Source organism: Schistocerca cancellata, chromosome 9 (assembly GCF_023864275.1).
Source record: "Schistocerca cancellata isolate TAMUIC-IGC-003103 chromosome 9, iqSchCanc2.1, whole genome shotgun sequence".
In the NCBI taxonomy this organism is placed as follows: Eukaryota; Metazoa; Arthropoda; class Insecta; order Orthoptera; family Acrididae; genus Schistocerca; species Schistocerca cancellata.
This window is the reverse complement of record NC_064634.1, coordinates 328,512,092-328,524,903: the sequence shown is the minus strand read 5'-3', so window position 1 is coordinate 328,524,903 and position 12,812 is coordinate 328,512,092. Positions and strand designations below refer to the sequence as shown.

The 12,812-nt window shown below is 39.3% G+C and overlaps 1 protein-coding gene across 2 annotated transcripts in view; it reads right to left on the bottom strand.

Moving 5' to 3' along the window:
• LOC126101063 (xanthine dehydrogenase-like) overlaps nucleotides 1–12,812 on the bottom strand; it is a 265,749-nt gene that overhangs the window by 132,595 nt on the left and 120,342 nt on the right. For both annotated transcript variants that reach the window (XM_049911738.1, XM_049911737.1), the window contains exon 9: nucleotides 5,721–5,848. In XM_049911738.1, the coding sequence (XP_049767695.1) occupies nucleotides 5,721–5,848 (128 nt within the window). The remainder of the gene's footprint in view (nucleotides 1–5,720; nucleotides 5,849–12,812) is intronic.

Sequence of the window (12,812 nt, the reverse complement as noted above, 5' to 3'; positions counted from 1 at the left end):
TTAAATTTCCAGTTTCAAAACACTGTAGAGAAAAAAAAGAAAAAGAAAACACTGCTCAGAATGACATCAAATCTGAACAGAATATTATTGATGCAGAGGGAAACATCATGGGGAAAAATTTGACTAACAGGGGGTGCTGTAACCATCAGAATACACACTCCAACAGATGTGCAGTACATTGTTCCTCAGTTTTGACCCACGATGCCCAACATGACTGTCTCTATGAAGGATAATGCACTGCTCACATAGCTCTTTTTTTCAATCCCAGTAACTGTGCATCCATAGCACTGCAGAAGTTCTGGATGCCAAAGGTTATAAAAAGGCATTGGTCTGATGTCTGATAAGGGTCTGGAGAAAATTATTACAAAATTAGAAAAGACAGTTTCTTTTGAAGTGCAGCATGCAGCATGGCAGAGGCGGGGGGCAGTTTATTTGATGTCTGTTAAAGATGTGGCAACAGCATTGCAGGTGAGGTTGAACAGTGGTGGTCAAACATGCAGTGCTTGGGAAATTGCTTGAACACTGAACATACCTGTAAGCATAGTGCATAAAGTCCTACAAAACATCCTGAACTGCTATCCATACATTCACTTTGGAATTTCTTGCTCATGTGAAACAGGCCAATGAATGGCCGCAGAACATTCTGAGAAATGACTAAGCCCAATTTCATCTACATCTACATCTACATTTATACTCCGCAAGCCACCCAACGGTGTGTGGCGGAGGGCACTTTACGTGCCACTGTCATTATCTCCCTTTCCTGTTCCAGTCGCGTATGGTTCGCGGGAAGAACGACTGTCTGAAAGCCTCTGTGCGCGCTCTAATCTCTCTAATTTTACATTCGTGATCTCCTCGGGAGGTATAAGTAGGGGGAAGCAATATATTCGATACCTCATCCAGAAACGCACCCTCTCGAAACCTGGCGAGCAAGCTACACCGCGATGCAGAGCGCCTCTCTTGCAGGGTCTGCCACTTGAGTTTGTTAAACATCTCCGTAACGCTATCACGCTTACCAAATAACCCTGTGACGAAACGCGCCGCTCTTCTTTGGATCTTCTCTATCTCCTCCGCCAACCCGACCTGGTACGGATCCCACACTGATGAGCAATACTCAAGTATAGGTCGAACGAGTGTTTTGTAAGCCACCTCCTTTGTTGATGGACTACATTTTCTAAGGACTCTCCCAATGAATCTCAACCTGGTACCCGCCTTACCAACAATTAATTTTATATGATCATTCCACTTCAAATCGTTCCGCATGCATACTCCCAGATATTTTACAGAAGTAACTGCTACCAGTGTTTGTTCCGCTATCATATAATCATACAATAAAGGATCCTTCTTTCTATGTATTCGCAATACATTACATTTGTCTATGTTAAGGGTCAGTTGCCACTCCCTGCACCAAGTGCCTATCCGCTGCAGATCTTCCTGCATTTCGCTACAATTTTCTAATGCTGCAACTTCTCTGTATACTACAGCATCATCCGCGAAAAGCCGCATGGAACTTCTGACACTATCTACTAGGTCATTTATATATATTGTGAAAAGCAATGGTCCCATAACACTCCCCTGTGGCACGCCAGAGGTTACTTTAACGTCTGTAGATGTCTCTCCATTGAGAACAACATGCTGTGTTCTGTTTGCTAAAAACTCTTCAATCCAGCCACACAGCTGGTCTGATATTCCGTAGGCTCTTACTTTGTTTATCAGGCGACAGTGCGGAACTGTATCGAACGCCTTCCGGAAGTCAAGGAATATGGCATCTACCTGGGAGCCTGTATCTAATATTTTCTGGGTCTCATGAACAAATAAAGCGAGTTGGGTTTCACACGATCGCTGTTTCCGGAATCCATGTTGATCCCTACATAGTAGATTCTGAGTTTCCAAAAACGACATGATACTCGAGCAAAAGACATGTTCTAAAATTCTACAACAGATCGACGTCAGAGAGATAGGTCTATAGTTTTGCGCATCTGCTCGATGACCATTCTTGAAGACTGGGACTACCTGTGCTCTTTTCCAATCATTTGGAACCTTCTGTTCCTCTAGAGACTTGCGGTACACGGCTGTTAGAAGGGGGGCAAGTTCTTTCGCGTACTCTGTGTAAAATCGAATTGGTATCCCGTCAGGTCCAGTGGACTTTCCTCTGTTGAGTGATTCCAGTTGCTTTTCTATTCCTTGGACACTTATTTCAATGTCAGCCATTTTTTCGTTGGTGCGAGAATTTAGAGAAGGAACTGCAGTGCGGTCTTCCTCTGTGAAACAGCTTTGGAAAAAGGTGTTTAGTATTTCAGTTTTACGCTTGTCATCCTCTGTTTCAATGCCATCATCATCCCGGAGTGTCTGGACATGATGTTTCGAGCCACTTACTGATTTAACGTAAGACCAGAACTTCCTAGGATTTTCTGTCAAGTCGGTACCTAGTATTTTACTTTCGAATTCACTGAACGCTTCACGCATAGCCCTCCTTACGCTAACTTTGACATCGTTTAGCTTCTGTTTGTCTGAGAGGTTTTGGCTGCGTTTAAACTTGGAGTGAAGCTCTCTTTGCTTTCGCAGTAGTTTCCTAACTTTGTTGTTGTACCACGGTGGGTTTTTCCCGTCCCTCACAGTTTTGCTCGGCACGTACCTGTCTAAAACGCATTTTACGATTGCCTTGAACTTTTTCCATAAACACTCAACATTGTCAGTGTCGGAACAGAAATTTTCGTTTTGATCTGTTAGGTAGTCTGAAATCTGCCTTCTATTACTCTTGCTAAACAGATAAACCTTCCTCCCTTTTTTTATATTCCTATTAACTTCCATATTCAGTGATGCTGCAACGGCCTTATGATCACTGATTCCCTGTTCTGCACTTACAGAGTCGAAAAGTTCGGGTCTGTTTGTTATCAGTAGGTCCAAGATGTTATCTCCACGAGTCGGTTCTCTGTTTAATTGCTCGAGGTAATTTTCGGATAGTGCACTCAGTATAATGTCACTCGATGCTCTGTCCCTACCACCCGTCCTAAACATCTGAGTGTCCCAGTCTATATCTGGTAAATTGAAATCTCCACCTAAGACCATAACATGCTGAGAAAATTTATGTGAAATGTATTCCAAATTTTCTCTCAGTTGTTCTGCCACTAATGCTGCTGAGTCGGGGGGTCGGTAAAAGGAGCCAATTCTTAACCTAGCTCGGTTGTTGAGTGTAACCTCCACCCATAATAATTCACAGGAACTATCCACTTCTACTTCACTACAGGATAAACTACTACTAACAGCGACGAACACTCCACCACCGGTTGCATGCAATCTATCCTTTCTAAACACCGTCTGTGCCTTTGTAAAAATTTCGGCAGAATTTATCTCTGGCTTCAGCCAGCTTTCTGTACCTATAACGATTTCAGCTTCGGTGCTTTCTATCAGCGCTTGAAGTTCCGGTACTTTACCAACGCAGCTTCGACAGTTTACAATTACAATACCGATTGCTGCTTGGTCCCCGCATGCCCTGACTTTGCCCCGCACCCGTTGAGGCTGTTGCCCTTTCTGCACTTGCCCGAGGCCATCTAACCTAAAAAACCGCCCAGCCCACGCCACACAACCCCTGCTACCCGTGTAGCCGCTTGTTGCGTGTAGTGGACTCCTGACCTATCCAGCGGAACCCGAAACCCCACCACCCTATGGCGCAAGTCGAGGAATCTGCAGCCCACATGGTCGCAGAACCGTCTCAACTTCTGATTCAGACCCTCCACTCGGCTCTGTACCAAAGGTCCGCAGTCAGTCCTGTCGACGATGCTGCAGATGGTGAGCTCTGCTTTCATCCCGCTAGCGAGACTGGCAGTCTTCACCAAATCAGATAGCCGCCGGAAGCCAGAGAGGATTTCCTCCGATCCATAGCGACACACATCATTGGTGCCGACATGAGCGACCACCTGCAGATGGGTGCACCCTGTACCCTTCATGGCATCCGGAAGGACCCTTTCCACATCTGGAATGACTCCCCCCGGTATGCACACGGAGTGCACTTTGGTTTTCTTCCCCTCCCTTGCTGCCATATCCCTAAGGGGCCCCATTACACGCCTGACGTTGTCATTTCCCAAGGACATATCAATATGCAGAAAGTAACAGAAAATCCACATGTATATCAATCAGTACCACTTAATTCTACGAAGGAGACTGTGTGGTGCAGGTTGATTGGATTGTTTATTTTGTTTATTGTAGGGCTGCATACCATCCATCATTGATAAGCACTATGAGAGTCTTTTGTGCACCAATGCCATTCCAATCCTTCAAGAGCATGGTTGTGTGGGTAGGAACATTTTTACATAAGACAGCACTCCTCCGCAGATTGCACGGCCCATGAAATGGCTGCTGCAGAGACATTTTGGAAATGCTAGAATATCAGCTATCATTTTCCTATAGTCTGGCCATCCACATCACCTTACATCATCTGGGTGCCTTCTGGCTGTGGGTTTATCTGAAAGATGCTGTGTTCAGTGCTCAAATCACAAATGTAGCTGAACTGAAGGTAAGCACTGCCAAACACAATTTGAACGTGTCCCCTGAGGCACTACAATCTGTTGTCAACCATGGTTTCTCATTTCAACTTGTGACAGAAAACAGCGCACAGCATATTGTGAATGTTTTGCGACAGTCTCACAACAATTTTTTACTTTTGGCCCAGGAAACAACTAAAAGCTGATGTCATTTTGCTTTTTATGCAGTTTTGACCTCAGGACAATTAACAATTGATTTTTCCATGATAGCCTTTATGGATGGGCTTACCTAACTAACAGTGCCACAACTGTTACCTGCTGAGCTTGTGGAGTCCTGCTCATTGAACACTATGGATAGTGTAATGTGCAAATCAAACAATAGCCATCATATTGCATTTCATCTCTCATTTATAGCTAACCTCCTTATTTAAAACACTTACAGCACCATCTAGTGGTAAAATTTTCATTAATTTTTTTTATCCCATGATGTTTTCCCCTGCAACAATAATATGCTGTCCAATTTTGACATCGTTCTGAGCAGTGGTTTTTTTTCCTACATTTTGAAGTTGGAACTTTAATTACAGACACTCTTTATATAGTGAACAGTAAAGGTCTTAAAACACTCAGTTCAGATAGGCTTGAAGTTAATTTTACATCTGAAGACTGACGTGCTATGTTCTGTTTGCTAGGAATTTTTCAATCCAATCACAAATCTTCTGTCTGTTCTAGCTGTTTGTATTTCTACCAGTGAGTAACAATGTGAAGCTGTATCAAAACTTTTGTTCAAACAGAAAGCATAGGTGTCACATTTATTTTATGCTTCTAATTGTTTAAAGATGATAAAATTCTTACTCAACACAATGAAAAAGAGAAGTACCACCAGAATAACATAGAAAACAGGCAAGTATTCATAAATGGGAATATGTAAAACCTCTACATGGAGAACAAAGGAAGGAGGGAAAAGGAAAACAAGTGTGAAACCTACAAGAGCAATGTAAGTGGACTGTGAGGGAACACGCACGCACACAAGCACACACACACACACACACACACACACACACACAAAAACCACAAAGTCTTTCATCATTCAGTGCTATAAAACAGGTGAGTATGCATGATAATGGGAACATAATTTAAACACCTACTTTAAAATGTTAGTTTACTATGCAAAATACAAAACTGCTATGGAAATTTGTAAACTTTTTTTTCTAGATTAATATTATTTAAAGCAGTGTCTCATACCTTATATGTCTTGAAATAGTAATTGTCATCATAGGATGGCAATGTTATAGTTTTAATAATTTTGTGGTTCATGTCAGTTTTCAAATACGCTGCTGGACTGACAGAAATTTGACTTCCATTCTTGTCAGCTATAAAGCAATAACTAACATTAGATTATAACATAAATTACTCTCAGTTATAGCACACACACACACACACACACACACACACACACACACACACACACACACACAAACAAACAAACACACAAACAAACACACACACACACACACACACATTTAACTTGTATGTCATACATCAGTAATGGCTGATAGAACTTTTTCTACAGCTGATTATTACTGGCCTAGAACATAACTTTTCATTACACTTTGTGTGACTTATCTACATGTCACGTCAAGGTACATCCCTTTGTCTCTCTGGAGATGTAGTCCTATGTGGGAAGCACACAGAGACAATCTGTCTTCCAAGAAGATTACCATGTACTGCAAAATACAGCCACAACTCTAAATTTATCATTTTAAGTGACATTTGTAACACAAGATTGCCATGTTTCATTCCATATCAGTGTACAATAAGTATAAACAAAAATATCACTCATCTGTGAAGGGAAGGTGCAAAATAAAAATATCCAATGGCTATTTGTACAACCTATGGATGTATGAACTACTTTTCCAATACTACTTTTCCAATAAGATAATAACTTTCACCATCAAATTAGTTTGTGTGTGTATAGTTTCTGGCTCCCCTGCTCCGCCATTTTCATTTGCAGCATTCCTATCCCACTTCTACATTCATGATCAACTGAATCAAAGATATCTACCTAGTGCATGTGGTACCATCCTTTCTCCAAATGAAAGGGGGCATCTCACATTACACTCCTATGGGCTACACACAGAAATGTGTATGTCAGTATATGTTTTGCCCAGCTGAATGAGGGATGGGCACGCAACACATGCAAGATCTGACAGGTGGATGCAGCTTGGAAGAGAACTGTGAAGGTGGCTGCAGTTTGTAAACTCACAGATAACAAGATCTTTCATGTGTTGTGTCCATTGTAATTAGCAGACAGATGTAATCACTACGGTAGAAGATGAAGATGTGGCCAGTTTTACTGGAAGTGACTGCTATGGCTTCATGTGGACTACATGCTCCCAGTATTCAAGGTCCCACAAGCTATAAGAAAGACCAGTTACTAATGATAGCATGCTGACCCATAAAATCAAGAGAAGATGTAATAATCTTATGGAGAGATCATGATGAAATAAAAAGATTGGTACTATGTACAAGCAGTTATGACAATTTGTTTGGAAATGATAACATGTTAAAAATGGCAAAGAGACGAAATCTTGAAGAAAATCTCTACTCTCCAAATGTAGTATGGCTTTCATTGATGTGACATTTAAAAACCAATCAGATGTAGCTTTGTATAAAGGCACTGTTAGGAATTTCCCATATTTTTGTAAGATTTTTGGAAATAGTAATTCACATAAAATTAATCTAGAAACTTCCAACACAACATCAAAAGTACTGGAAGAGACTAAGTGACTGAGGTGTCAAATCACATGGTGCACATCAATCTCACCTGGTAGATTGGCATTTGTCACAATGAAAATGTCAATCACGATAAAAAACAGCACCCAAACCTAGAACCACATCTAATAATGAAGCACCATATAAGAGAAGGTGATCTTTCTTTTGAAAAGATGTACTAACATCATAGTTGTATGTTAAAAATAAGTATGTATTGGTTTTTTAAGATTTTAAAAAGGAAGAAACTGATTTCATTTATTTACTGTTCATTTCAGAACTACAGTATTTCATATAGAAAATTGCAGATGTTTCACCAGAGCAAATTTATTGAGCATGAATTACCACCCAGTGAGTACTTAATTGAAATAAGTGGTAGAAATATGTGTCTGATGACAAATCACAACATAATTTGTGACAAACCACAGCTATGTAAGGATTTTGCATCGTGTGAAACTGCCTGGCATTGAATCTTTCCTAATGAAACACCAACTGAGATGGAGTGGCCATAGCATACGCATGAGTGACAGTAGACTTGCCAAAGTGGCGTTCTGCTCAGAGCTCTCATGTGGAAAGCAGCGGCAAGGTGGCCAACACCTGCAATATAAAGACACCATCAAACACCACATCACAGCCTGTGGCATTCCAAGCAAACATTGGGAGGAGCTTGCATTGCACCGATCAGAGTGGCACTCAACTGTATGCAAGAGTGTGGGACAATTTGAGCATATCCGCCTAAAGCACCTGGATGAGAAATGCAAGCTCCACAAATCTAAGCCCAAGCCTAATTACATCTATACTTATAACTCCACTGGGCAACTGTATTACACTTCGTGTGACCGGATCTTCAAAGCAAAGCTCGGTTTTGAAAGCCCCATCTGAGCCTGCCACAATACAGACTAAACTACTGATGGAGTCACTGTCGCCACACATGGCGAGAAAGACATGATGATGATGATGATGATGATGTAAGGATGACTAAAGTGATGCAATGAGTAGTCAGTTGTAAGAGTTCCTGGAGGTAGACTGTACGTATGTGGGCTTCACTCATACCTAGGCTGGGTCAAGTGATCATTTTCATGTTTTTTTGAGGACTGTGTTTTTTTCAAGTGAGCTTTGGAGTTTTGTTTCTTTGAGCATGTCCAGGATTTACACATTTGTAGAAAGTTTTGTACTTCATTTATTTTAGAGGCATTTGGAAATGTGCTTAGAGAGCCACTTCTGATTGCAAGGAAGATCAGGCGACTGTTTTCACTTGAACAGATTCCCATTTGCTTATAATTAATGCTTCCCATCTGTTCCAAATATTCACACTCAGTGGAATCTGAAGATATTTTGTACAGTTCACATTAGTAACTGGCAGCTTCTCCCCTATGGGCCCATCACACACATAGAAGCTGATATGACAATTTTTTGGAAATTATAACATGTCCAAGTACAACTAAAAGCAAGTCCCAATTAGGAGGCAGAATGCTTGCACAGTGTATCATGACGTGGACCACGTAAGGCATTGAAAGCATTGGAGGAGCCATCCTGATCCATTTTCATTAAAGCACCATCTATGATTCATTCAGCAGTCCTATGAGTCGAGCGCAAGCTGCACACATTTTACTCAGTGGTTCCTAAATGTGTTCTTAAGACTTAAGTTCATTTGCTTGGAGTGTGCATGTAGAGGTGAGGGTGGCGGAGCACACAAGCATCCTCATGTCCACAGAGTGATCTCCAAATTTTTCTAATGTAATTTGGAAGCAAGGGGTCTTTAGAGCTGGTGCAGAGCTGCTGCTGTAGATAGGAAAGTGAATGCTTATGATGGGGCAGTAGTTTTCACAACTGCAAGACATTGGGAAATCTGTCAGGATCCCCATTCATCCCATTTAAGCATTTTCCACAAGAAAATACCTCCACAAACTGTGTGAATAATTCCCTGCTGAAGCTGGGATGCACCATTTCATGTTGTTTCTGATGTACACTACTCAGATCATGTCATCAGCTTCGGAGAGCCAAAGGATATTTTTAAACTCCATTGCTAACCTCTGTCCAACGTGTCTGAACAGAGGTACACTTGTTGGGTGCTGGATTTTGTTCTGCTTACAAAGGAGGTGCTTTTGGACAATATGGTTGCTGATTGGCTATTTATGTGCTGTTACAAATCACAGTAGTTGTTGGCATCCTGTATCATTGACTTATTTTTGACTCTTTCTGTCACAGTATTCCTTGAATCGGCACAGTATTCTCTTGACATGGTGACATATTAAAGCCCAGAATTGTTATTTCTAGCCATGATCAAATACACTGGTTCTACATGACTTAACCGTCCTGGGCTTGACTTAGATGCTGAAGGCCAGTATAAGCTTTGCTGATATTCCATTAATGTGATACAATAAACTATTTCATTCACTGTGGCAATAGTAGCAATATCTCTTTAACACAATGGATGCCATTAATGTAAATGAACATAGGTATAATTACATTTTATATTTGTTCTTTCTTTAACATCTACAAGTCCACGGTTTCTTCCACTTTGCATTCTTTATTTTTTATATTTTCATAAAGTCATCCCCTTTTTGCCACCATGCAGTCATGTCTCCATTATCTATATCCTTAGATGTCTCTCAACTACAGTTTTCATCTGTGATGTAGCGATTACTGGAATGTTATTGCTGGTGCTTTGTGTCTTAAATTTTAGCTGTTTGATGATAAGTCCCCAGCTGAACCTTGTGTCTTCCTTTGTCAAGGTTTAGGATTAACTTTTCATTTCCTTCAGTGTCTTAACCTTTCTTTCCCCTACTTTCTATTTCCAGTCTTCCCATGTATCCTACTCAGCAAACTTTTTAAAGTTCTGAAATCTAGGGAGTTTGTCATGTTAACCATGTTCAGAAGTTCACAATTAGACCCTCATTTTATGTATTCTATTAATTTTTAATCCACTATTTTGAATTTATATGTCTTTTCAGCTTTGGCCAAAATTTTGTCCTCATTCTCCATCATTTGGAATATATTATTTTGCCTATGGACATCTCTGTTAAATGGAAGTAATGTCATAGTGGCTTCAGTTGCTGTAGTGAACTTCTCTCATTGACCCTACACCAACTTGTATTTGCTACATTACAAAAGCCAATTTTGTCTCCCACAAAGTAGTTTAACAGAAAAATGAATTTAGAAATTATCAAGATGGGTGACAAAATAGTTTTTCAAAAAGCATGTTGCTGATTCATGTAATTAATTTTAACTGACATGAAACAGATCACTCCTCACTGTGATACTTTATAGACTAAAGAAAATACTGATTACAGTGAACAGTTATTTTTTATGCCAAATTCTCGAATTCTTGTTCTGAATGAAAGAGGAGACTGAACTTTGAAACAATATTTGTGTGAATCTTGAGACATTCTCTGTTTTTGAAAAGGAAAAAACACTGAATTTCTAAATTTTATCACATGGAACTGTGCTGTCTAACAAACTTATCTATAATTATATATAAATTGTTCTAAAGTATTTGTTGGTCATGCAATATGATATTTCTAAAACTGAAGACCTGTCTTTTTTTCAAAATTGATTTTATTCACTGAGTAGGAGCTACAGCCATTCGAGCATATTATACTAGAAGCACTTCATCATATGACAAAGGTAAGAAGTTGTAACAAAGACCAAAACATGGTGTTTGTGTTAGCTCTATGGGTTTCTTTCATTCAAAATGTGCTTGACAATTGGCAGTGAAATACATTAGACCAGTTTTAGGTGTGTACTTAATAGTTGCCATATTGTTGTTGTGATGTGATGTGGACACATTTCTGCTATGGAAAAAGAAAAACAGAAAAGGATGGTAGTAATATCTCAAAACATTGCTTACATCTGAAAGTTTGATGGCATAATGCACAAATAAATGGGCAGAATGTACTATAAGTCCTGTGACAACAATTCCAGCAAAATATGTAAAAAATAAATAATTTAAATTAAAAAATAAGAGAGATAACAGGTAGGTATTTGATTTATACACTGTATGGCTTCATTCCTGTCAGAACTAGGTTTGACTCTTATGTGACAGGGAAACAACATACAATTTATGCATTTAAGTATTTAATTAAGTGAAATGTGAAATGGAAATGTACCTAGTGTAATAAGAACTGTTTTTAAATATATTGAAACTAAAGCAAGTAACCTTTCTCATGTTAGTTGAAATGCAAATGTAGCCTATCATGCAAGTTTTTATCAAATGAATTGAAAACAAATTTATTTAATGGCTTTTATAAGAAAAATGCAGCTATGCAAGGCATATTTCTAATGGGTTTAATGAAAATACTATCAGTCTCCAAGCAATGCACTAATAAATATATCAAACTTGTGAACAGTCATCATCAATACAGTGTAGTGTATATGGTTCCTGAAGGAAAAGGTGGTCATTCCAGAGTCTGCATAAAACATTCATGGACATATATTATGAATAAACTGAATATGGGTCAAGTGTCATACCATGATAACAATGGTTGTGCATTCAACTAAAAATATACTGAGGATGATATTCTACTGATAAAGCAACATGTACTGTCAATTCCAAAAGAGGAGACTCATTATAGTAGAAGGAAATCTTCTAAAGAATACTTCAACTGTTATCTTAATATTAGTCACTTATACAAAACATTTAAAGTCAAGTTTCCAGAGCCCAAAATTAATGAAATGTAGTATAAAAGGATATTTCTGAAATATTTCCAAAATCTGTCATTTAAAAGACCAAGGTCAGATACTTGTAAGACATGTGACTCATTGCATCTTGAGGGGAAAGGACATTCACCAGAGGACAAAAAAGCTCAGAAAGCACTAGGACTGCACCCTAGGAATGCAGAAAGTGAACTGACAAACACGAAGAATGATGCAATTACACCAGCTTTTGTGTTACAACTTTTGTGTTCACTCTCATAACAACAGTGAGGCAATAACAAGTTTGTGGTATGAAGGTGAAGGGTCTTGTGAAGCTAACAACATAGCATAATATCTGTTCCATGTCCTGAATTGCACTAAAAATACAGTCAATCTAACTGGTAACAAATAGAAACTTGTGATTTTGAGTGACAACCGCTGTGGACAAAACAAAGACCATGTACTTATATAAATTTACATGTTCAAAGTGACTTGTGGCCTATTTGATTGTATAGTACATAAGTATATGGTTTCAGGCCACAGTTTCCTACCTTCTGATAGAAACTTTGCCTTAATAGAAAAGTGCAAGACGGTGGTTGAGTGTTATATAACTGATGATTTACAAAAAGTAATTACTTCACCACACCATTCAAGACACTCAGAATGTAAGAAAAGGACTTTATCAACCTCCAGGTGGCTTCTGATAAAGTCATCAACACAACAAAACTGCACATCAGTTCTGCTGCACAAATAAAAATCATACCCACCTGGAATAGTGTACATCAAAAAGACATTTAGTGGCACTGAACTGCAAACTGAAGATGTTCATTGCATATGGTTAGATCTCTTATATTTAGGTACATTTTGTCAACCATTGCAGCTTGGTATCTCTGTTGGTCTTAGTACATTTAGTCTGAATAAGGTAATGTG